General features: G+C 48.4%; 1 protein-coding gene across 4 annotated transcripts; it reads left to right on the forward strand.

Annotated features, from left to right (window-relative positions):
• Positions 1 to 1,178: 1,178 nt before the first annotated feature.
• On the forward strand, positions 1,179 to 26,650 carry LOC133124067 (TBC1 domain family member 9B). 4 transcript variants are annotated; one of them, XM_061234925.1, is made up of 22 exons: positions 1,179 to 1,450; positions 4,454 to 4,564; positions 5,747 to 5,865; positions 8,349 to 8,577; positions 9,344 to 9,602; positions 10,569 to 10,776; positions 11,136 to 11,318; positions 12,097 to 12,252; positions 13,004 to 13,154; positions 14,897 to 15,111; positions 15,652 to 15,769; positions 16,034 to 16,319; positions 16,922 to 17,051; positions 18,130 to 18,228; positions 18,611 to 18,679; positions 19,239 to 19,479; positions 20,382 to 20,447; positions 21,005 to 21,076; positions 21,875 to 21,925; positions 22,390 to 22,467; positions 22,883 to 23,025; positions 23,422 to 26,650. In XM_061234925.1, the coding sequence occupies exons 1-22, from the start codon at positions 1,333 to 1,335 to the stop codon at positions 24,064 to 24,066; spliced, it is 3,747 nt and encodes a 1,248-aa protein (XP_061090909.1). In that variant the 5' UTR covers positions 1,179 to 1,332; the 3' UTR covers positions 24,067 to 26,650. The 4 variants fall into 4 exon arrangements, with proteins under 4 accessions (XP_061090909.1, XP_061090910.1, XP_061090911.1 ...); XM_061234926.1 differs by having other exon boundaries at positions 22,928 to 23,025; XM_061234927.1 differs by lacking the exon at positions 21,875 to 21,925.
• The last annotated feature ends 89 nt before the right edge of the window (positions 26,651 to 26,739 follow it).

Raw genomic sequence — 26,739 nt, forward strand, 5'->3', positions numbered from 1 at the left:
CCCTGGAGCAATGCAGGGTTAAGGGCCTTGCTCAAGGGCCCAACGGCTGTGCGGATCTTACTGTGGCTACACCAGGGGCTTGAACCACTAACCTTCCAGGTCCCAGTCATGTACGTTAGCCAGTAGGGTACAGGCAGCCCTGCTAGTGAGTTAGCCAGGAAAGCGCCACATGCCTGCGGGCTGGCTGGTTCGCATGTGCTGTTGCCCATGTCCTGTGGGTACTTCACTTGCCGCATCCTGGGGAAAGCCCTCCCGCACTATATACCTGAGGTGGGTACAGTGGCACAGACAGGAAATTGGATCCATTCTACTGGCAAGGGTCCATGGTGAGGAGGGCCAAAGCAAGGGAAACAGGTGAGGTAGCAGGACTCTTACCAGAGACCCAGGCCAGGGCAACGCAGCCATATAAGCCCATGCTAGAGGAAGCCTTCATGACTTCAGAAGACGGAATATGGTTCACAAGAGGATTGATGGTACTCCCTCACCAACCTCTCTCAAGGTTCTCTTTTTGGCAAGACACCATCTGCCTTTGGGACAGATGTTGTATCAGGGCAACAGGTTGGTTCTTCAGGTGGTCAATAGAAATGATTGGCAGCTGAGCCTATACACTTATGCCACCTTGGACACCCACTGTAATCTGCATGTCTTGAAGTGGTGTCGCCTTCTTCTTTGAGTTCATGAGTCCTTTGTGGAGTGACCTGGCTCATTTGTGTGTGTTCTGGCACCCTTGTGGAGCTAAGGTGGCTCCACTGTGTGGTACACCCTAAATGGATCAGGTTACTTTCCTTTATTAGTTTTGCAAGCGCTCAGATGTACTGCTGAAGAGATCACACCATAGCAAGCGGAACCCACACAAAAGTAGGTTCAAGCATATTTAGCAACATCTGATCATTCTGTCCATTAATGTTTAATGTATACATTAAATCAAGCTCATTTTAAACACAACATAGCCCTGCTTTTCCCTTTCTATCTGTACGCTGGGCAATATTGTTTCGCTTGGCTACAACAGGCTATGCACGATTGAAGATCTCTTGTTTACATCAATCTGCGGCGCACAATAATACCTGTGATATGGAGCTATTTCACCTATTTACTTTCGAGTTTTCCTGCCAGCGCGACTGCTTGCCGTAGCAGAGTGACGCACCGTGGGCGTGATTACGTCAGAGGAGGAAGGAGGACCATTGCAGCAGCAAGCAAGCAGCTGACGGCTCATGGAGTAAACCCAAAACAGCAGGCATAGCGTCTGCTACGCGCACCCTTGACACGCGAAAATTAAGCAGGAACACAAAGGTCCGCTTTTCAACGTAAGAGGAGAGCATTTAAAACGCACAGATGTGGATAACTCCGGAGGAGGTGTTGCTTGCTAACGCTCTTTGGGTGAGCGAAAGGGCGAACCCCTTCTTCACTCTTCAGAGAAGGAAGGGACATGGGAAAGGAGGGGGCATCACTGGTATGTAATAAAAAATGCATTTTTACTTATCAACTTATTACGTTACATACCTATCTCTGAATAAGTTACGTACTTGTGCACGCTACAGCTCGCCAAGTAGACAATCATAGGGAGAAGATTTTATTGATTCGAGTGTGTTGTCAATAGCCAAGTTGGCTCGAATTTTTTTTTTTTTTTTTGCTCAACAACAACAAGCCATCACAAGCTAACTTGTTTGTGGTTCAATAGATGACCGACTTTAACTATATTTGTATGTGTAATGCAAGCCAAACAATCTTCAACACAATCATAGATTCATAACTTAAACATAAGTTATGCTTTTGTCATTTACGTTTCATCAGCTAGTTCACTCCCTCCCCGGCCATTTGGACAAGGCTAACGTTACAGATATTAGCCTAACACAAGAAAAGGTTCTGTAGCTTTGAGTGACCAGTTTCTCGATTCATGGCATTTTTGTCATGGGATCTATATATAATTGAACTTGGCTAGAACTCTATGTCTTAAGACCGCAGCATAAAAAACTATTTTCTCTGGCTAGTTATAGCTATGGAAGACGTAGCTATGATGTCTATACTCTTTCTGACCTCAAGATTGTCCGCGTTTCGCTTACGTAGGTGACGTTATGCGAAACCGTATTTCTTAGCCCTGTAGTTCTGCATTTTTGTTGTTGTAAGGGGGGAATGGTATAGCCAATACAGTTTAACATGTAAACGAATGAGCACTCCCATTTTCCCTCTCACAGAACAACAACTGCTTACGATCAAATTCAGAATCACACTGTCGGCCTGACCACATGACCAAAACAATAGACCCATTTTCTTCCCGTTCCGCCCCAAAGAGAATTATCGACTCGAGTGATGCTATAATAAATCCCATTACATCAAAGGCGTCTGCCTTCACACAGCCAAATATTACACCCCCTTCAAAAGCTCATCTTTTGCTAATTTTATTTCCGAGTCCTCAGTGTGCTGCGATGTCATCTAATCTTTTCTACTCGTTCAGGGGGCTTACTGGAAGTTGTCGCGTCTTCTCAAACGACATCGGTCTTCACTTTCTGTCATGTTGGTGTTCGATATGGTATTTATTACATCTCACTTGGCGTTGAGCATCTCCAATTGCCTCTGTACATGACAGTCGGGTTGTACATGAAGTAGTTGTGAAATTTGTCAGAGTGGTACAGGGTATGTCATAAGCGTTTGGCACTTCAGCTGAAAGAGTTTGGTTTGCGTGTGTGGAAGGGGGGTGGGGTGTTCTGTTTTGGTCATGTGATCATCTTTCTCAGTGCATGATTACCTTAGTCTGATTTGTAACCGTTTTAATTTACATGGTGTTTAATTAATACCCTGGTGTAAAATCCAGCTATGACCAGCTTGAAATACCAGCTGTTTCAAAACGCAAAACATAGCTTGAGCTGGCCCAACCATGTTGAGTATAAAGCTGGTCTAACTGGTCAACCAGCTGCCAACCGTTTCAAAACCTATCTTTTTTTTCTCTCCTAGAAGGGTAGGCTATGACATTTGTGAGTAAGGGGAAACAGTTGTGGCTAGTCAGTAGGCAAATGATAACATCACACCCAAAACCAAGTGTGCTATCGACTTCCTCCCTGCCTATTTAGGGTGCATGTTGCTATGTGTGAAGGTCTCAGGAGTTCAATGTACTCCTCAGATTACTGGATTTTGTGGTTATTTTTTCAATCGAGGACACATTCATTTTCTACTAGCAGACAGTCAGTTTCTGCCAATACATGGGTTGTTGCCTGTTTTTTTGTTTTTTTTTACATAGCAGAAGGCTACATATTTATTTCAGTTAAACTAAACTGCTTCAGCAAAGATATACGCTAAGTACCTAGGTCACAGGTGCATGAACCAATTGCACCCGAGATCCAAAAATGTTCCCTTCTTTTGAAAAGTTTGACATTTCGGCCTCTGCCATTGCCACTTGTGTATGGGCTTTTCCCATTTGCCTTCATATATAACTACTATAATATATATAATATATAATATAATATTATAATATATCATAACGTGACTGTATAGGCACATTACATTACATTATTGGCATTTGGCAGACGCTCTTGTCCAGAGCGACGTACAGTTGATTAGACTAAGCAGGAGACAATCCTCCCCTGGAGCAATGCAAGGGCCCAACGGATATTGTGGCTACACTGGGATTCGAACCACCAACCGTGCCTGTCCCAGTCATTTACCTTAACCACTACGCTACAGGCCGCCCCACTAGTAATACAATTACTATAGGCCAGCAATACAATGTCCTTGGGAGTGAAGTGTGCTTTTGATGTGATTGTGTGAGACGGATGCCGTATCTTCCTGTGGGTGACCATGCATATATGCAAGAGGTGTGTCTACCTGATGATAGATGTGTGTGTGTGTGTGTGTGTGTGTGTGTGTGTGTGTGTGTGTGTGTGTGGGAGGTGTATCTTCCTGGCGATGTGCATGTGTCTGTGTGTAAGTGGACATGTGTGTGTGTAGGAGGTATATCTTCCTGTGGGTGACCATGCATATGCGCAAGAGGTGTGTCTTCCTGGTGATGGACATGTGTGTGTGTGTGTGTGTGTGTGTGTGGGAGGTGCATCTTCCTGGTGATGGGCATGTGTGTGTGAGTGGACATGTGTGTGTGTAGGAGGTATATCTTTCTGGTTATGGGCATGTGTGTGTAAATGGATATGTGTCTGTGTAGGAGGTGTATCTTCCTGGTGATGGGCATGTACGTGTGTGTGTGTGTGTGTGTGTGTGTGTGTGTGTGTGTGTAGGAGGTATATCTTCCTGGTGATGAACGTGTGTGTGTAAGTGGACGTGTGTGTGTGTGTGTGTGTGTGTGTGTGTGTGTGTGTGTGTGTGTGTGTGTGTGTGTGTGTAGGAGGCGTATCTTCCTGGTGATGAACGTGTGTATGTAAGTGGAATGTGTGTGCGTAGGACGTGTATCTTCCTGTGACAGTTCAGGCCTGTGTGTGAGAAGTGAGGTCTCGCTGTGTGTGTTTTTCAGGCCTGCTGGTTGGGACCCTGGACGTGGTCTTGGACTCCAGTGCCAGGGTCGCCCCCTACAGGATCCTGCACCAGGCAGGGGACTCCCAGATCTACTGGAGCATCGCCTGTGGTCAGTACTGACTATATCGAGGTCAAAGGTCACTGCACCAGGAACCGCGCCAAGGCAGACAAACGGGGTCCATTTTAAGAGCGAAAGTACACAGACACAGCCGTAAATACTGAGGTGGCAGGACTAGGCAATAATGTGCCAGTAGGTTACCGTCTGCCTGACCCAAAAGTCATTGGAGCGTCTTATTTACAGTGCGTGAAATTTCTGTTATTCATTTTTATCGTACAGATGGATAAATGATCAGTAAATCTCAAAGCTACACTGAAAGTGCTTTATCGGTGGAAAAAACAGCAGTTCCCTGTTCAGCCTATTGGTCAGAAATGGCAGAAGGAAAGGAGCAAGTTCAGTGACATCACTTTTGCCCTTGTGGGCGTAATCGCGGGAGGGAATATTAAACACACGGGAAGTGGACGTTTATATTATATAACTTCATACAGTCAGCTCTCTGCAAATACTCTGCTATACAAGACAAATTGCATATTCTGAACAAAACCAGTGAACTCTTGGCACGTGATGTATAGGGTGCAAAATTTGATAGGGACTTTGACCTACTTTAGCTGAAAGATGTTGACTCTTTGATACCTTCTACAACAATGTCAAAGCAATAAAAGCAGGACAGGCAGAGTTTGACACATCTCTTGTTTTTCTGAGCATCATTTAACCTCATTAATGTGTGAGATGCTCTCTCAGTGAGACAATGAATGTGTGTGTGGGAGTGGTGACTCAGAGAGATAAGAGAGGCTGTGGTTTTAACGACAGTGGAGGTTAGAATTCTCATTACTAATACTCATTGCCTCAGTCGAATACTTGACCTTTGACAACTGTATCTTAAAAGTATAGTTCAGTTTCCATCATTAGCAGACCAGTCTCTGGAATATTCTGCCTGGAACATACACATACACACAGGAACATACACTGCTTTGGAATTACATCATAAAACCCTGGAAAGTAAACGATTATTATTTTAAGAACTGCTCTTCAGTCCTAGTAGAGTGAGTAAACCTTCATAACCGGTAAAATGGGTGGAGCTATGATGTCATTCAAAATACTTGCTGTCCATAGAAGATGCTTTGAATGATTTATGTAGCTGCTGGTTACCTAGCCACTCCACCCATCTAATGGGGTTTCGTCAAGTTATAGAGCGGAGGGAGGCGCGTGGTTTAAAAGGGCTTCTCCTCCTAGGCTCCTCCCGGAAGGAGATCACGGAACACTGGGAATGGCTGGAGGCCAACCTGCTGCAGACCCTCTCCATCTTCGACAATGATGAGGACATCACCACGTTTGTCCGGGGGAAAATCCAGGTACGCCCGCTGGTCCCTAGATAAAGTCTACATGTGGTCCCGAGCTAAAGTCTACATATGGTCCCTAGCTAAAGTCTACATGGGTCCCTAGCTATGTGATTGTAGCGTAGTGATTAAGGTAAATGACTGGGACACGCAAGGTTGGCGGTTCTAATCCGGGGTAGGAGGTGTAGCCACAATAAGATCCGCGCAGCCGTTGGGCCCTTGAGCAAGGCCCTTAACCCTGCATTGCTCCTGTGAAGTCTGCTGCTTAGTCTAATCAAGTGTACGTTGCTCTGGATAAGAGCGTCTGCCAAATGCCAATAATGTAATGTAATGTAATGTCCCTAGCTAAAGTGGGTATGTAAGTTCAGTAATATTCTCGCTAAAGTGTACAAGTGTGGTCACTCGCTAAAGTGGGCATGTAGTTCTGCACAAATGTGTACATGGGGTCCCACCTACAGTGTACATGTAGTTAAGCACTAAAGTGTGCATGGGGTCCTTTTGGTGCTGGGCCTGTATGATAATGAACTCAGAACTGGTATGGATATGTTTTTCCACAAGCCAGCGATAAGGCTTCGCATGTGCTGTTCCACATAGTTGTGTTGGATATGTACAGTGAATGTATTATTAATTTGGTTAGGAGGAGGCTTTAGTCATTAAGATTTAAAGGGCATTTCACAGTTGGGACCCCACTAGATCAGTAGTCTTGTTCCTTTAGTGCCTGCCATTACATGGCATGGACTTAAAAAAGGTGCTTCTCCACTTTGGTATTGACATAAAAGTCGAACTCGAGTGTTCATGTTGCCTGCAATGGACTGATATCATGTCCACAGTATGAACTCTGTCTGATTTAATTTATTCCGAATGATGAGTTGTTCGTAGCACAACGTGGTGGGTACATTTTGAATTTACTTCCCCGGTTTTAGTTTTTGCACACATAATAGGGAAAATGGGTATTTGTTCATGAACAGATAAATAAAAAAACTGTCCAGTAAATTAATTGACTCAAGAAGAACTTTCAGGGTAAACAGAAGCCTCTAGAAATATCCCCTCCAGTTACTGACTATGTTGCTATTTGTCATGTACTAAATCCTAGCAGCATAATTTGGAGGCCATTTTGTGCATTTAGTTACAATTAATTACAGTAAAGTCACAGATAACAAGCCTGGTGTTGATCCCCTGTGGAGTCTTTTTTGTTTCGGCAAGCTAAATAAAAGAACGTAAACGATGCTGTTTTTAGTACGCATCATTAATACATTGTGGTTAAACTGGCTTCTCCCGTAAACCATGTAGGAGGACATCCTGCTATACTGTACTTGTGCGCTGGATCATTCATTTTAACTGTAACATAATGTAAATGTCTTCATTAAACCTAACAATCTGAGATGCAGAAGCACCAAACCGTGCCCCACTTTAAAGAAGCAAGGGATTTTGTCAGGATAATGTGGATTCAAACATTATAGACCCGTAATGAAAATCTTTATGGACAGGCAGTGAGAATTCTGGACAGAACGATTGTTTTTATGTATAAGACTGTCACATTTGCCGACACTACAATTTCACAAATTTTACCTGCTTGGTTCAGATAATAAGCTAATGAGAGAAATTGGGTGGTGTAGCGCAAATTCCTGCAGGCAATAACGGTCACACCTGGAGAAATCTGTCATGGCTATTTGAGTTTCCTCCTTAGCACACTGCTAGAGGGCTTACATGCGTGGGCTCAGTGTAACCCATCGGCACAGCAGGGTGTTTAACTGGGGAGGCAAAAGTTGCCTCTATTGACTGCAGGGCTGTTATGATTTCAACCAGGGCCCTTCAGGTCCAGAGTCCATTCATGTGATTCTCCACTTTGATGCCTCCCATTTTAAGGCTTTAGAGAGACAGCAGAATAATGACGGGGTGACTCAGGGCTAGTTCACTGTGACTGTGAGGGCGGCCTGAGCGAGGCCAGAGAATTTTCCAGAAGAATATTTATTTAGAATATCCCAGTTTAAAACCAGACTTTTAATCACAAAAATTTGCAGAGACTATTTCATATATCCTTACGTCTTCACAGGATTGAACTTGCGTTTGTGAGATTTGTATTCCTAGAAACATTGTGTATAACCTTGACAACTCCTCTTCATGAAAGAATATTACTCCTACTGTTGTGTATTGCATCTGGAGCGGTAGCTAATGAGATGCCTGGAGTGTGTCTGTGTGTCTAGTAGATGTCCTGGTTTCACTCTTGCTAGTCTCTCACTCACTCTTTCTTTCTCTCCCTTCATCTCCCTCCACCTCCTGCTTCTGCTCCCGCTCTCTCCTCCCTCCATCCCTACCTCCCCCACTCTCTGTCTTTCTCTCTCCCTTTTCCTATCTCCCCCACTCTCTCGCTTTCTCTCTCTCTCTTTCACCCTCTCCCTACCTTCCCTGCTCTCTCTCTTTCTCTCTCCCTTACCCGACCCCCCTCCCCCTCCCTCCCTCTCTCTCTCTCTCGCTCTCTCCCCCCCCCTCTCTCCCAGGGGATCATAGCGGAAGAGAACAAGAGCAAACAGCAGGCAGAAGACGAAGATTCCGGAAAGTTCCGTGAGGCGGAGCTGAAGATGCGGAAGCTGTTCGGGATGCCGGACGAGGAGAAGCTGGTGAACTACTACTCCTGCAGCTACTGGAAGGGCCGCGTCCCCCGGCAGGGCTGGGTGTACCTCAGCGTCAACCACCTCTGCTTCTACTCCTTCCTGCTGGGCAAGGAAGGTGAGCGCGGGCTTAAACCCCACAGACCGCCGTCAAATACGTTCAAATGCATTTCTGCTCTCCGTTGATCTCGCCTGGTTCAATTGAGCCGACCAAGAGGGCCAGAAGGCGGAGTTTGCACTCTTTGAGAGTATTTTGTTGGTTCCAGTACCTCGGATAAGCTAAGTAAAGCGTATTTGACACCGGTCTGAAAAACTGACATTACTGGTCCTGCTAGTCTCTGCCAGGCTCACTCTGTTTTATTCAGTCTCTCTCTCAAATTCAAATATGCAGTTGAGCTCGTAGGTACAGTATTGTCAGAGTGATCAGGTGAATAAAATATAAATCAACAGTAACAACATTCCTCCTCCTCTCCCCCCTCTGTATCTCTCTCTCCCTCCCTGTCTGTCTCCCTCTAATTCTCTCTACCCCTTTCTCATTGTCTTTCTCTCTCTCTCTGTACCTCTCTCCCTTTCTCCTTCCTGTCCCCCTACCTTCTCTCCTTCTCTCTCCTATCCCCCTACTTTCTCTCTCCCCTCTCTCCCTCCTTTCTCCCTCTCTCTCGTCTCCCACCCCCTTCCTCTCTCTCCTCTCCCTCCCTCCCTCTGTCCCTCTCTCCTCCCTCCCTCCTTCCTCTCCCTCCCTCCCTCCCTCCTTCCTCTCCCTCCCTCTCTCCCTCCTCTCCCTCCTTCCCTCCCTCCCTCCCTCTCTCCCTCCTCTCCCTCCCTCCCCTCCCTCCCTCTCTCCCCTCCCTCCCTCCTCCTCCCCCTCTCTCCCCTCCTCACAGTGACCCTGGTGGTGCAGTGGACGGATGTGACCCTGCTGGAGAAGAACGCCACGCTGCTGTTCCCGGAGAGCATCCGCGTGAGCACGCGCGGCACCGAGCACTACTTCTCCATGTTCCTCAACATCAACGACACCTTCAAGCTCATGGAGCAGCTGGCCACCATCGCCATGAGGCAGCTGCTGGACAACGAGGGCTTCGCCGCCGACCGCTCGCTGCCCAAGCCCTGCAAGACCCTCAGGAACGTCTCCGCCCTCAAGAGGTACCGTCTCCCCGAGCCCGCCTCGTTAGCAGCGCATCACATTACGCGCTCTCTTATTCAAAGACTTACTGTTCATTCGGCTAAGCTCGGGACAATCCCCCCTGGAGCACTGTGGGGTTAAGGGCCTTGCTCAAGGGCCCAACTCCTGCACTGATCTTACTATTAGCTATTAGGCTGTAGCCCGCCCATAAACTGTACGCATTGTGCTTTCAACAGTGTCTGAAAGCTTTCATCGTTTAACTTGTGTGTGGTGTGGTGTGGTGGTTGTCTTTAAAAGATCCCCTGTTAAGGTGGCAGAGCTTTGGTTCTCCCCGTGCCTTGGTTCTCCCTGTGTAGTGTAAGCTACTGTCACTGCTCTCTGCTGTGTTCAGTAGAGCCGTGTTAGTGCACTGTGTTCAGTGTTCAGTAGAGCCCTGTTAGTGCAGTGTGTTCAGTGTTCAGTAGAGCCCTGTTAGTGCAGTGTGTTCAGTAGCATTCTGCTACTGCAGTGTGTGCAGTGCAGTGTTGTTTTACGTGCTGTGAGCCCTTTAACTGCCGTGTGTTGAGTGCAATGTGTTCAGTAGAGCCCGGTTGGTGCAGTGTGTTCTGTGTTCAGTAGAGCCCTGTTAGTGCAGTGTGTTGAGTGCAGTGTGTTCAGTAGAGCCCGGTTGGTGCAGTGTGTTCTGTGTTCAGTAGAGCCATGTTAGTGCACTGTGTTCTGTGTTCAGTAGAGCCCTGTTAGTGCAGTGTGTTGAGTGCAGTGTGTTCAGTAGAGCCCGGTTGGTGCAGTGTGTTCTGTGTTCAGTAGAGCCCGGTTGGTGCAGTGTGTTCTGTGTTCAGTAGAGCCCTGTTAGTGCAGTGTGTTGAGTGCAGTGTGTTAAGTAGAGCTCTGTTAGTGCAGTGTATTCAGTCGAGCCCTGTTGGTGCAGTGTGTTGAGTTCAGTGTTGTCCTCCGCGCTGAACGTCTGAAACGCGTTGGCGTTTCAGGGACTTTGACGCGCGGGCGAAGAACGAGCGGTACCGGGCCATGTTCCGCCTGACGCAGGACGAGAGGCTGGATGGACACACTGACTGCACGCTCTGGACGCCCTTCGCTAAGATGCACGTCGTCGGACAGATGTTCGTCTCCAACAACTACATCTGCTTCGCCAGCCGAGAGGAAGACCTCTGTCACCTCATCATCCCTCTCAGAGAGGTGAGAAACACGCGCACACGCACACACACACACACACACGCTCACACACACACACACACACACACACACGTGCTCACACGCACACACATTCACGCACACACACACACACACACAGACACACACGTGCTCACACGCACATACACACACACATACACGCACACACACACACACACACACAGTCACATACAAGTGCACAAACACACACGTGCTCACACGCACATGCACATGAACACACACACACAGTCACATGCACGTGCACAAACAGACACCTGCTCACACGCACATGCACATACATGCACACACACACACACACACACACACACACTCTCACTCTGTGTCGGCCCGTGTGTCTGTCCCAGGTGTCTGTTGTGGAGAAGGCCGACAGCAGCAGTGTCCTCCCCAGCCCGCTGTCCATCAGCACAAAGAACAAGATGACCTTCCTGTTCGCCAACCTGAAGGACCGCGACTTCCTGGTGCAGCGCATCTCCGACTTCCTGCAGCGCACGCCCGACAGACTGTGGAGCGATCGCAAGGAGCTGCCCGTGAGTGGTCCGCCCGACTGTCAATCAACCAGTGAGCTCTCGCTCAACCAATGAGCTCTCCCTCCAGTCAGCAGACCAGCCAATGAGAGCCTTTCCCCAGCAGTGTTCATCTGCGTGTTCTCCTTACACCCCCTGTTATCTCAGCTTTGACCGTTCACATTTACAGTTTATTTTTGTTCTATTTTTAACTGGAATTGGCTCGTTTGGTGACCTCAGTGTGACACAGCATGCTGTTGCTGGGGCCCACTGTCGGTGATGAACAGTGGGCCCCTCACATATGCTGTGAAGCACACAGACCACAGTCACTGTGTGTAGTAGTTACAGTATATAATAGAGGCAGAAATTCTGGTTTTTAAGGCCAGGCTTGATGCAGTGCTGGATACTATCTAGGTTGTAGGTAAACAGCGAGCTCTAGGTACGCTTTAGTGGTGAGAAATGGGGAGCATTGTTGGGCTGAATGGCCTATGGTCATCTTTATGTTGGTTCATGTAATTTTATATTATGCTATGCTACACTGTGCTTTGTTATGCTATGCTATATGTCATGCTATGCTGTGCTGTACTATGTTGTGTAATGTTATGTTACACTATGCTATGTCATGCTATGCTGTTCTATGTTATGTTACGTTACACTAGGCTATGTTATGCTATACCATGCTATGTTATGCTATGCTATGTAACATTATGTTATTATAGTCTTGGTATTATGCTGTGGGCTGTCACTGTGAATGACCACTGATCCTGGAAGAGCTGAATGGCGGTTGTTTACCTGTGCGCAGGAGACTCCGAGCCCCACCTCGCCCTTCCCGTCGACGCCCCCGGCCTCAGGGGAGAGCCCCCCCAACCGGCACTACCGCTCCAGCCTGCCGACCGCCAGCCAGGGCCTGCTGAACATCTTCCGCCAGGGCGCGCCCGAGGACCTGGGGCCCAAAGCGGTGAGTGTCCCTCCCTCGCCCCTCTCCCACCAGCAGCCCGAGACACGGTCCTCCCCCTCTCCCACCAGCAGCCCGAGAAACAGTCCTCCCCCTCTCCCACCAGCAGCCCGAGACACGGTCCTCCCCCTCTCTAACCCACACAGGCCTCCACCTCTCTTACCCACACAGTCCTCCCCCTGTCTTACTCACACAGTCCTCCCCCTGTCTTACTCACACAGTCCTCCACCTCTCTTACCCACACAGTCCCCCCTCCCCTCTGTGAGTGTCCTGCCCTGACCCCCCTCTTACCCACACAGTCCTCCACCTGTCTTATCAACACAGTCCTCCACCTGTCTTATCCACACAGTCCTCCCCCTCCCATCTGTGTGCAGAGAAAAGCCCCTGTGGTCGTCATTCTGGGGTTTTTGATTGGAGGTTAAGCTATCCTCCTGATAATTACATGTAGGTAAATATAACAAATATAATACATATAATTACATGTTGATAGCCTGTAGCCTAGTGACTAAGGGATATAACTGGGACCCGTAAGTTTGGTGCTTCAAGCTCCGGTGTCGCCAAGTTAAGATCCACACAGCCGCTGGGCCCTTGAGCATGGCCCTTAACCTCACATTGCTCCAGGGGGGGATTGTCTCCTGCTTAGTCGTATCAACTGTAAATCGCTTTGGATTAAAGCGTCAGCTAAATAGCAAATAATTATTTATTTATATGAATAAAATGTATTGCTGCGTGTCTGTCCCCCTGTTTTACTCAGACGAAGGAGAAGATGAAGGAGGAGTCCTGGAACATCCACTTCTTTGAGTTTGGCCGGGGCGTCTGCATGTACCGCACCTCCAAGACCCGGGAGCTGGTGCTCAACGGCATCCCCGAAAACCTGCGCGGGGAGCTGTGGCTGCTGTTCTCAGGTAATACACCCCTCAGTCTGCAGGGGGAGCTGTGGGGCTGTTCTCAGGTAATACACCCCTCAGTCTGCAGGGGGAGCTGTGGCTGCTATTCCCAGGTAATACCCCCCTCAGTCTGCAGGGGGAGCTGTGGCTGCTGTTCTCGGGTAATACACCCCTCAGCCTGCAGGGGGAGCTGTGGCTGCTATTCCCAGGTAATACACCCCTCAGTCTGCAGGGGGAGTTGTGGCTGCTGTTCTCAGGTAATACACCCCTCAGCCTGCAGGGGGAGCTGTGGCTGCTATTCTCAGGTAATTCACCCCTCAGCCTGCAGGAGGAGCTGTGGGGCTGTTCTCAGGTAATACACCCCTCAGCCTGCAGGGGGAGCTGTGGCTGCTATTCTCAGGTAATTCACCCCTCAGCCTGCAGGAGGAGCTGTGGGGATGTTCTCAGGTAATACACCCCTCAGCCTGCAGGGCGAGCTGTGGGGATGTTCTCAGGTAATACACCCCTCAGTCTGCAGGGGGAGCTGTGGGGCTGTTCTCAGGTAATTCACCCCTCAGCCTGCAGGGGGAGCTGTGGGGCTGTTCTCAGGTAATACACCCCTCAGGTTTTAGTACATGGGATATTATTCTGACATCTTTGCTCCGAATAATGTGATAATTGCTCATTTCATTGTGATGCATTTCCCTCCCTACCTACAGGGGGAGCTGTAGCTACCATGCGTATAGGGAAACTAAATCGAAATCTGGAGAACAAAAGCCCACAGTATAGTATATTTAGAATGTTTTGAGGGTTGCTTGAGGCAAGCGGTGTAATTAGACACAAGAAATGCGGGTGTCTGTAGAAACCTTGGCTGGGAAGGTTTCTCTTCGCCTCCGTCTCTACCTCCTGACTAAAGAGGAAGAGCGTTCTGGCGCACGCTGCTGTCAGATGACCGCTTGGTGGCCCACCATGAGCTGGACATTTAGTCCAGTGTGTGCGTCTGACTCATGTGACAGCACAGGAAACCGTAGTATCAGCATAGCTTCACACCAACGAGACAGATCGACGGGCCCTTCTTATCTATCGGCGCGCTGCTTGTGCAGGCCCTGCAGCTGCGTTCTGTATCGGTGCGTGGAAAATGTATCACAGGACCGGTTCTGGGGGATCAGAACTAATCCAATAAAGCATTCATCTTGGTGTGAAGTCACAAAACTGCAGCGCTGGTCCTGGAAGGCCGCCTGGTACTTAATCTTGCGGCTGACCTTTTTATCTGGTGTTGAACAGACTGTTTCTGCAGGGCCGCGTTCCAGCCGCGTTTCCACTGCGGAAACCAAACCAGCGATGCGCTCGGGTTCAGGCCAACGGTTCGTTCGCTGCAGAGTTGCCAGGTCCGCGGTTTTCGTGCCAAATTCCGCCCCTTTTTGGGGTTTGTTTTTGGGGAATATTACTTGTTGTGCCAGTGCAGATGGGGGGGCTTTGGACGACTTTTAGGCAGGTTTTCAATGCAGATTTGTTTTTTCGGCTGGAAATTGTAGACCTGGCAACTTTAGGAGCATTTGCTCCTAAAATTTGATGTGTGAAAGTGATTTAGGAGCACATTTACTGTGCTAATTGTGATTTATTAGGGCACTCCTAAATTCTTCTTTCATGGACAAAAGTTAGCATTAGCGCGCTATAACTTGTACCGCCGTTTAAAAAGCTGGAAAGACACTTCCTGTTTATAAAGGAAGTGCGGGCCCTTCTGTGACGTGACCCCGCCTCCCTGGCCCGTCCCCTCCCAGGCGCGGAGAACGAGATGGCGACCCACCCCGGGTACTACGGCGAGCTGGTGGAGCAGGCCATGGGGCACTGCTCTCTGGCCACGGAGGAGATCGAGCGGGACCTGCACCGCTCCATGCCCGAGCACCACGCCTTCCAGAACGAGACGGGCATCGCCGCCCTGCGTCGGGTCCTCACCGCCTACGCCTACCGCAACCCGGGCATCGGGTACTGCCAGGTCAGCCCTGCTCTCGGCCCGCGGTCTGGGGCCTGTTCCCCCAACCCGGCTGGGGTGTACAGCCGGCCCTTAAAACTCCCAATAAGTGACATACCTTTTCGTTTCCGGTGAAATCTGTGTGATATGTAAATGTGGTTGTGTGTGTGTGTGATATACACTCAGTGATCACATTATTGCTGTACCCCTGTACCCCTGCTTGTTAATGCAAATGCTTCATCAGTCGATCATGTGGCGGCAGCTAAATGCATGGAAGCATGCAGACGTGGTCAAGAGGTTCAGCTGTTTTTCAGACTAAATGTCAGAATGGGGAAGTGGATAGGCTACAATAAGTAACAAATACCTAATAAAGTGCTAGTTAAGTGTGATTGTGTGTGTCTGTGATTTATAAATGTGATTGTGTGTGGATGACATATAAATGTCAATGTGTGTGTATGTGTGATGGGGGGGTATGATGTATACATGCGATTGTGTGTATGATATATGTGATTGTGTGTAATAGTCCTGTGTGTGTATGATGTATAGATGTGATTATGTGTGCAGGCGATGAACATCGTGACCTCAGTGCTGCTGCTGTACTGCACAGAGGAGCAGGCCTTCTGGCTGCTGGTGGCTCTGTGTGAGAGGATGCTGCCCGACTACTACAACACCAGGGTGGTGGGTGAGTCACGGACCTGCAACTCCGTACAGCTACACAGACATACTGCTACAAACCACTGCAGATAAACACAGACATAATGCTGCAGCTATGTACTGCTACACACTGGAGCACTGCCACAACAACTGACTGCAGCCACACACTGACGTACTGCCACCATGACTGACTCCAGTTACTCACAGACTGCTGCCGCAGTTGAGTACTGTTCTAACACACAGCTGCTCACTGTGTGATTAAAGTGTGTGTGTGTGTGTGTGACTGTCGCAGGAGCGCTGGTGGACCAGGCCGTGTTCGAGGAGCTGACGCGGGAGTGTCTCCCCTTGCTGTACGAGCACATGCAGGATCTGGGGGTCATCTCCACCATCTCGCTCTCCTGGTTCCTCACGCTCTTCCTCAGCGTCATGCCCTTCGACAGCGCCGTCCTGCTGGTGGACTGCTTCTTCTACGAGGGCATCAAGGTCATCTTCCAGGTGTCCCTGGCCGTCCTGCACGCCAACATGGACCAACTGCTCTCCTGCAACGACGAGGGCGAGGCCATGACCATCCTGGGCAGGTAGGGGGCGCCGTGGAGACTGTATCTGTATTTGCCTGTTTCAGATCTCAGTTAGCGCAAAGTGCTCTCAATGTTCCTGAAATTTTGTGTTAGCTGGGTCTTTATCCGTCCCCTCTTATGGGCCTGTCTTTCACATTTATCTGTCCTCTCTTGAGTATTTTTACCTTATTCAGTCTCGGGTATAGTCACCTGTCCTATCTCTCAGGTCTGTTCACCTGTCCCCTCTCTCAGGTATAGTCACCTGATCTATCTCAGGTATAGTCACCTGTCCTATCTCTCAGGTATAGTCACCTGTCCTATCTCTCAGGTATAGTCACCTGTTCCCTCTCTCAGGTATAGTCACCTGTCCTATCTCTCAGGTATAGTCACCTGTCCTATCTCTCAGGTATAGTCACCTGTCCTATCTCTCAGGTATAGTCACCTGTTCCCTCTCTCAGGTATAGTCACCTGTCCTATCTCTCAGGTATAGTCACCTGTCCTATCTCTCAGGTATAGTCACCTGTCCTATCTCTCAGGTATAGTCACCTGTTCCCTCTCTCAGGTATAGTCACCTGTCCCCTCTCTCAGGTATAGTCACCTGTCCCCTCTGTGTTCCCTCCCAGGTACCTGGACAACGTTGTGAACAAGCAGACAGCGTCTCCGCCCATCCCCCACCTCCACGCCCTGCTGACCAGTGGCGACGAGCCCCCGCCCGAGATCGACGTGTTCGAGCTGATCAAAGCTTCTTATGAGGTCAGAGTTCCTGCCTCCAAGGCATTACTAACAGGCCCTGCGCAGTTAACTGCACCCTCGGATTATTCTCCTCTGACTCTGATACTCATAGGTTACCTTCTAAAAACTACCACTGCACTGCTCACTTTGTTGAAAACGTTTCCCAGGCTCCGTAATACCCTTTCATTAGCGAACAGATGGTATTCATTACTCTGGCATTTCACTTCGAAACGGTACTTAGTACTTTCAGTACTTTCCTCTGCCTTTACTAGTGATTCATTTCTCTCAGTTTCTTACTTTATTTACGTTACGTTACATGACATTTATTTAGCGCACGCTTTTTATCCAAATAACTGCATACCAAAGGTCTTGGTAACAACTGCAGAACACGGGTCAGGTAAGGTACAAGTCGCGTAAAGCATTCTTGTTCTTGTTCTTGTTCTTGTTCTTGTTCTTGTTCTTGTTCTTGTTCTTGTTCTTGTCTACAGCCAAGAACATTTAGTTTACATGGTAAATATAGGCTAAGTCAGTCGCCATGGTATGTCAGACTAGAAGCAAGGCCTGATCCAATACATATGGAATAGATACTTTACTTTACCTGTATCACAGTGCTACTGTGCTACTGTGTCACAGGTGGATGCAGGTACTAATCCATTACACGACTCTGTGCTGATCCCTGGAGTTGTGTAAATGGTTGGCATTTATATAGCACCTTTATCCAAAGCGCTGTACAATTGATGCTTCTCATTCACCCATTCATACACACACTCACACACCAACGGCGATTGGCTGCCATGCAAGGCGCCGACCAGCTCGTCAGGAGCATTTAGGGGTTAGGTGTCTTGCTCAGGGTCACTTCGACACAGCCCGGGCGGGGGAACGAACCGGCAACCCTCCGACTGCAAGACGACTGCTCTTACTGCCTGAGCCATGTCGCCCCGTGTGTGCTGGTCACTGTTTGACCACTCCTGATGTTTCCCTCACACCTCTCCCTGTGTCCTGTCGCCTTTCAGCAGCTGAGTAACTGTGTTACTAACTCAAACGCTCGAGGACCGCGTGCATAACTGCCCATTTGTCCTGTTTTGTTTGTCTCCTGCAGAAGTTTGGCAGCCTGCGAGCGGACGTCATCGAGCAGATGCGCTTCAAGCAGAGGTTAAAGGTCATCCAGTCGTTGGAGGACACCGCCAAAAGGAGCGTGGTGAGTGCTGTCCCAGCTGCCTGTGGGGCTTCAGTGTTTTTCTGTGCTGTTTTTGTAGCAGCAGTCCTTGATGTAAATGTCCTGACGTTAATTTGTAAATCCTGATATCGGTGTGTGAATCCTGACACTGAGGTATGAGTCTTGATGTTGATGATTGCATCCTGACTCCGAGGTATGAGTCCTGACATTGGTGATAGTGTTCTGATAATGATGTGTGAATCGTGACATTTGTGTTTGCGTCCTGACATTGGTATTTGTCCTGACATTGAGGTGTGAATCGTGACAGTGGTGTTTGCGTCCTGACATTGGTATTTGTCCTGACATTGAGGTGTGAATCGTGACAGTGGTGTTTGCGTCCTGACATTGGGATGTCTCCTCTCAGGTCAGGGCCATCATGACAGACTCGGCCTTCACCATCGAGGAGCTGGAGGAGCTGTATGTTCTCTTTAAGGTGAGAGGCCGTTTCTCCTCCCTCTGTGAGGGCTTTAATCCGCCATTTTAATGAAAAACACGAGGGGGATTATTTCTGTGGCTAATCCAGAACCACATCTCATATGGCTGAAGTAATTTGGCTGGTGTGATATCAGACCCTGTAACGGTGCTTTATCAGCTGACTGTAGTTAAAGAGGAGGTCCAACAGTACTGCTGCCACTGCTCTTTACCACTGACTTAAAAACTGTATGTGTGTCTGTGTGTGTGTGCATGGGTGTGTGTGTGTGTGTGTGTGTTTGTATGTGTGCGTGCTTGTGTATATGTGTGCATGTGTGTGTATGCGTGTATATCTGTGTGTGTGTGCATGGGTGTGCATGGGTGTGCATGGGTGTGTGTGTGCCTGTGTGTGTCTGTGTGTACCTGTCTGTGTGTGTGTGTGTGTGTGTGTGTGTGTGTGTGTGTCTGTGTGTACACGTGTGTGTGTGTGTGTGTGTGTGTGTGTGTGTGTGTGTGTCTGCGTGTACACGTGTGTGTGTGTGTGTGTGTGTGTGTGTGTGTCTGCGTGCGCGTGCCTGCAGGCGAAACACATCATGAGCTGCTACTGGGGCGCCAGCACCAGCGCAGCGGAGCGGCACGACCCCAGCCTGCCGTACCTGGAGCAGTACCGCATCGACATGGGCCTGTTCAGCCCGCTGTTCGGGGCCCTGGGGCCCTGGGGCTGCGGCACCCACACCGCCACCCTCGCCGCGCGCCTCTTCCGCCTGCTCGACCACAACCGCGACGGCCTCATCAACTTCAAGGAGTTCGTCACCGGGCTGAGTGAGCGCCTGACCTCACCGCGGACCGGGAAACGGTGTCTCACCGATGAAGTCAACTTGCCAACTTGCCATCGAATCATCCACTAGCCTCTTAATGTATATGTGGAGTGGGGAGATTTTCTAAACGCAATCATCAAGTCGTACTGATCTTTCTCCATCGTTTCCTTTCAGTTTGTGTACAGTGCCGTGAATAAGCATTTGCCCCCTTCCTGATTTCCTCTATTGCATATTCGTCACAGCGAATGGTTTCAGATCTTAAGGCAAAATGTGACATTAGACACGAGGGGAACCTGAGTAAACACATTTTTAAAACTTATGAGACACCCAAACCTGGTTGCACCACCTTTAGCAATAATTGCAACCAAACACTTCCTATAAGTTTTATATCACTTTTACATCATTGCGGAGGAATTTTAGCCCACTTTGCCGAACTGCTTTAATTCAATTTGTTTTCTGTTTGCTCATGTTCCCTTTTGATATTGATATTTCATTTTGTCTACATATCTAAAAAAAATAAAAATGTGCAATAATGGAGGAATTGCTTTTTCATGGCACTGTACCCAAGCCAAAAGGAAACGATAGAGAGAAAGATTATTATGACCTGAGGATTGCATTTAGAAACTATACACACTCAACATTTTCATTATGAGGAGTGCGAATGGTTCAATGGCATCAGCATATTGACTTTGTCAGGGAAATGGTATCCTTATTTATTGCATCACCACAGGTCTACAAGCTAATTAGAAAGGAGCTAGCAAGCGCAGTGTCTGCTTTCAGAAAGCCTATTAATAAGCACTAGTACTGATGGTTAAAATGACTACAGAACGTAGCAGGGGGAACATGAGCTTTGTTGGGGCAGCGGTTGGAGTGTCATACCCTCATTATTCCCTCATCTGTTTTCAGGTGGAATGTACCATGGAGATATGACTGAGAAACTGAAGCTGCTCTACAAACTGCACCTGCCCCCAGGTAACCAGCAGAAACACCTGTCACTCAAAGCCACCTGCATTCGTACACCTGTATTCCCCCGTCAGTCTGTCAGTCTCATACCTGACGTCAGTCACACATCTGTATTCAGTCCTCAGTCTCCACAGTTCCCCTGTTTTTTCACTCCTTTTAATGAACGGTCGTGTCCTTTCTGTTGATAAAACAGCTGCCCTTGAGCGATATCCCTGCAGGAAACAGTGTGAGTGTGCTGGGGTCAGTGTGTGAAACACCAGGGTGCATTCTGGGATGCGTGGGGTCAGTGTGTGAAACACCAGGGTGCATTCTGGAATGCGTGGGGTCAGTGTGTGTGAAACACCAGGGTGCATTCTGGGATGCGTGGGGTCAGTGTGTGAAACGCCAGGGTGCATTCTGGGATGTGTGGAGTCAGTGGGTGACACACCAGGGTGCATTCTGGGATGTGCAGGGTCAGTGTGTGAAACAGCATATTACAGGGTGTGTGAAGTCAGTGTGGGTACACTGCACAGTATTCTGGGAAGTGTGGGAGGTCAGTGCTGATGCGGTTCCTGTTTCTGTCGCAGCTCTGTGTCCAGAGGAAGCTGAGTCTGCACTGGAAGCCACACAGTTTTTTACTGATGACAGTACCCCGCAGGGTGAGTGTACACACACACACACACACACACATGCACTCTCACGTACACAGACACACACACACTCTGTCAAACACACATGTACACACACACTCTCACACACACCCACACCTACACACAGTCTCTCACACACACATGTACACAGTTCTTTACTGATGACAGTACCCCACAGGGTGAGTGTACACACATACACACACACGTACACACACTCTCTCGCACACACATGTACACAGTTCTTTACTGATGACAATACCCCACAGGGTGAGTGTACACACACACACACCCACACGCACTCTCACGTACACAGACACACACACACTCACACTCACACACACACACACACACACACCCACACACACACACACACACACACACACTCTCTAACACGTACACACACACAGTTCTTTACTGATGACAGTACCCTGCAGGGTGAGTGTACACACACACACACACACGCACACGCACACAGACATACTCTCTCAAACACACGTACACACACAACGTTTGAGACAACTTTTTCATTCGTATTTCTCCTGGGATGAGCGTTCCTGTAGCAGCTGAACACATTTTTCTCCCAGCAACCATCCCTCTGCATGTTTCCTGTGCATGGGAACACCCAGTCCTACTAATCAATAACAGAGTTTGTGTTTAGCCAAGTGATATCTTCATCTCATGGTCTCCTTTGCTTTTCTCTCGTTCTCTCTCTGCCTTTCTCCGTCTTCCGCTTTCTTCTTCTTCTTCTTCCCTCTCTCATTCTCGCTCTCCCTCGGCTCTGTGTCCTCTGTTTTCCCACCTCTCCAGATCCTCCCTTCCTGTCTGATGTGGACTTCCTGCTGCAGGAAGTGGCCTCAGGTTTGTCTCTCTGTGATTCTGTTGTCCTGCTTCGTCATGCCACACCCCCCCCCCCCACTGACCGTACTGCCTGCTCCCTAACACCTCACTGCCCCCCCCCCATACCCATACACCCCACCCCTCACACACCCTTTTCTCCACCTCTTACTCCCTTTCCAACCTGCGATACCTCACTGCCTCACTGGCCTCTGCTTCTCAGTCTGTGTCTTAGATGTTAATGTGTGGAAAGTATCTCTTTCTATGCTGCAACACCCCCCCCCCCCCCCCCGGTAGTAGGAAACACCTCTCTTTCCTGTGGCCTACTTCACCCCCTGATACAACTAAACCCTTTCTCGGCCCTGTGTAGCATAGCTGTATACCTGGGTATTGTAGTCCATTTTTCCACACAGTTGTGGGTAATGTAGTCCAGTATGGATGCTTGTAGTCCACTGTGAGCGCTGATGGGGCTTCCTTCCTCTGAACAGGAGAGGAGGTAAAGGCTGCGGAGTCCGGGGAGGACTCTGGGAATGGGAATGGGAATGGGAACCCAGAGGAGAAAAAAGGTGAACCTTTTTTTTGGCTGCCATTTTCTGAATGCAGTTGACGAGCTGGTACCTGGGAGGAGCTGGTTCTGCCTCAGACTGAAGTCTCCTGAATACACAGCCGCAGTTCTGTGTCATTTCAATCCCACCTCATTTTATTTATTATTTTGTGCTGCCCTCTGCTGTGCCAAATAGGACATATCACAGCAGGACATATTCAGTTAACTCTAACCTCGCACAATAAAATTCTACCAGCATCACATGAACAGTTCACAATTGTGGATATATTTCTTTTTTCTTCAACCCTTTTTTTTTTTTTTTTTTCACGGTATAGTTTGTTACCTTCCCGTATGTTCTATGTAATATCAATACCTAATGATCTAATAAAATGAGATGGGACACAACCAGTTAACCAGCCTGTATACTTTTCCACCAGGACACACTGTCACTGCTATAAGAGCTCTATCGGTCTCTGTTGCAGAGGAGAAGGTGAAGGACTACAAGTATTATCTGAGGATGTGGGCCAAGGAGAACGAGCCAAAGAAAGAGACGATCAAAGACCTGCCCAGGATGAACCAGGTAAGGAGGGCAGTGCTGGAGATGTAATGTAATGTCATGTCTTTGTGAGTTCTGTTGACTTGTGGCTAAATGGTTTTGCGTTGTTTGTATCGACTCTAACTGCTGTCTGTTTGATTCGGTGTACGCGACAGACCTGGGTCAAATATGTAATTGTTTTGGATTCAAATACGTTTCTACACTTTATTGAGCTTGTCTGGAGTTATGGAACCTATGGCATACTCACCATCTGGTCCTCTTGGTTGGCCCAATTGCATGAGGCAAGATCAGTGAGCACAGAAACGTATCTGAATGTGTGACCCAGGTGTGGTGTGTGAGATAGACCTCTGTGTGTGACCCAGGTGTGGTGTGTGTGCGATAGACCTCTACCTGACCCCGTGTGTGTGCCTCTGCCTGCAGGAGCAGTTCATCGAGCTGTGTAAGACCCTGTACAACATGTTCAGTGAGGACCCGTGCGAGCAGGAGCTGTACCACGCCATCGCGACGGTCGCTAGCCTGCTGCTGCGCATCGGCGAGGTGGGCAAGAGGTTCAGCAACAACGGCGCCAAGAAGCTCGACAGCCAGGGCACGGTAGCCTCCACCTCCAGCACCTCCGCCACAGCCTGCCTCCCCGAGCCGGCCCAGCCCGAGAGAGAGCCCCCGGCGGGGGAGGGCAGCCCAGGACAGTCCCAGGTCTGCAAGGCCCTGGCGGAGGCCCAGCTGGAGGTCCCCCTCCCACCCAACTCGGACGAGGAGGCCAAGGACGACACCTCGGTCTCGTCCTACTCCATGGTGAGCGCCGGCTCTCTGCAGTGCGAGGACATCGCCGACGACACCGTGCTGATTGGCTGCGGGGACCAGCGCAGGGCCAGCGTGCCGGACGCCGATTGGTCCATCACCTTCGAGCAGGTGCTGGCCTCGCTGCTGACCGAGCCCCCCCTGGTGGACTACTTTGAGAAGAAGCAGGACATCCGCACCAGGATGGCGTCCTGCAGGAGCCAGAGGGCCGTGGAGCGGCAGGTCAGCTCCTCCAGCGAGCACGACGTCGCCCTGCTGTCCGGCTGACCCGTCTCACCCTCGTCCCATCCGTCCCAAACTCTCGCCATCCTCGGGGGGGGGGCGCCCCCATAGGTCAGACCCGGGGGTCCACCGTGTGCCCGAGTCATCTCTCACCCTCCCCCACTGCCCCCGCGGCCCACCCCTGACTCTCTTTGTATCCTCGTTTCAACATTTTCTTCCTTCTTCTTTTTTATTTTATGGAGAAAAGAAAAAAGATCTATAAACATGTATATAAATATAGGAAATGTATCTACCAAAATAGCCTAAGAAAGCGTAAGTGTATAAACACAGCTTATCTAGCTAATGGCGTGTGACCCCGCATTCCGTGCATCAGAAATTCCAGATCCACGTCATTGCCCCTGCCCCCAAAGCTGCCTTTCTATTGGTTTACACTGTGGCTCCTTATCACTGTCATTGGCCCTTACCCCAGGAAATGATATGTGGGGGTTTAAGCTTCAAATTCGAGTTCTTCATATGAGCTGAGTCATGTCTGACTTGTTTGGTCAGAGCACAGTAAAGAAACTAAGCCTTAAATAAATACTAGCAGATGGTCCTTGTAAAATGCACCGGGTGTGGTCGGACTGGGGTAACTCGCTAAAGAGGAAACTGAAATGAGAACATGTTGAGTTCACCACATGAGCAGATCAATCTGGCAGCCCACTCGTGTATCAGTACTGATTTATTTTGTTATTTTACATTTTCAGAACCAGTTATCTGAAGCTACCTCTTAGGTTATTTGCTCCTTTAATACTGTTTACTGGACTTCTCCTCCCCTGAGTTTCGAGGTTGGGCATCTACCCCTCGCTTTTGTTGAGTTGAGAGGAGAGGTGACCGGTGTGTGAGCAGTTTCGCTGTAGATGGGCAGGAGAGCAGTACACCCCTTTCAGTGTGTTGTGAAGACTACCCCTATGGTTCACCCACGGTCGGGCAGTTTTATACGGTTAGCGTTTGACCAAGCTTTGTTCAGAAATGAGACGTATTTCTCTCACTTCGTATTGCAATCACTCACAGCTGTACTAGACTGTCAGTTAAACTGAACAGACAGTATGTCGTTGTTTACCTTCACAAACCCAAGAAAGGTATTCTGATGTTATACAACGAATCCCTTTTACTTGTCGCTAAACGGTTAACTTCCCATTGTATTATTGTTGATTTTGTTTTACCGTTTCTCTTCGAGAAGGCTGATGCATTTAACGTCCGGACCTCGGACAAAGCTTTCTGTCGACTGCAGCCTTTGTACACAAAAAACATCTTCAGTGTCATAACCATAGAATTTTGTTTAAATATATCTGCCACTTTAAAGCTGTAAATTCCTGCACACCATATTTTATCTACACAGTTTAAAGCTTGACAATAATTAGCTTACATTTATCCAAGTTAGTATGTTGTTAGTGCCCGTCAGTCTAGATTAAAGGGAATCGCCGATATATTTTGTTATGTGGGTTTTTTGTTTGTTTATTTGTTTGTTTGTTTGTTTGTTTTTGAGCACACAGGTGAATATGGAGGACGTTAAGATTCAGTTTGAAGTCTAGGTCTCGGGCCAGCATGACTTTTCATTGTTATATTTGACTGCATTGTATATACACGCACCATATTAATTGTCCAAGGGTTTGGGGTTTCTCCAGCTCTGACTGGATTTTGTAGTACACAGTGAGCTCTACCTGCAGTACTCTAGACTCTTTCACTGAAATCTGTTTTGCTGTGAAATCAGTCTTATGCTGGGTGGCTGGTAAACCTAGCATTGGAGACTACGTATTTTAGTATTTGTTTCACTTGTCAGAAATCACACATTGAATATATTCATATTTTCACAGATGTGGAGTCAGAGAAGAGGGCTTTCAAATTATTATTATTTTTGAACCCAACAGTGTTTTCCTGTTCTGACCCTATGTTCAGAGTGTAATGTTTTCAGGGTTTGCTCTTTGGGAGGAAAACCGTATCGATAAAGCACAGAATAGCATTAGAAACCTCAGTGTAGTAACAGTTCTATAAACAGCGTATGTACTTTTGGGAGTCCATGAAGACTATTGGGAGCTGAACTTATCCACCCTGTGAATTTCACGTCCTTGTCGATGAAGGTCCCGGGAATCACAGCGTGTCAGTACTGTTTGTCCGTTGTACTCGTGTCACTGGATCTTTCCGTGCGCATTCCTTTCCGCTCGTGCTAAAGGAGCCTTTCTGGACAGCACTAAAATTCTGTTCTGTTGCATCTGCTATTGTAGAGCACGGCTCAACGACGGTAGCATTGTGAACTTGGCAAGAATACTAATATTAGCTTATATTATTTCGCTATTTTCGCTGGCTAATTGTTCAAATGTGAAACACTAACAGGAAAAAAAGCTTCTGGTTTTAAACCGCAAAGCCTAACTAACGTACTGGTGTCATTTAAAAACGCCTTCCAATCCTGTCTGACCTGTCGTCGTTTCAGTGTGACTTCGAAATTTGAGGCACGTGATTTTTCCACACCATCTGACTGTCATAATTTATTTACACATACTTGTTCAGTGCTAATATGACGTTTTTAACTGTTCTTGATCGATATTTACTGTATTAAATCTATATTATGTAATAAATACGGATACAGAATAAATGTGTTTCTGTGTGTTTTAATTGTTGGGATAGGATGCGATAGCTTCATTAGTGCTAAAGGGAAATTGGTCTTGGTCATTCATGGTAGCC

This window comes from Conger conger, chromosome 3, assembly GCF_963514075.1.
Source record: "Conger conger chromosome 3, fConCon1.1, whole genome shotgun sequence".
Lineage (NCBI taxonomy): Eukaryota > Metazoa > Chordata > Actinopteri > Anguilliformes > Congridae > Conger > Conger conger.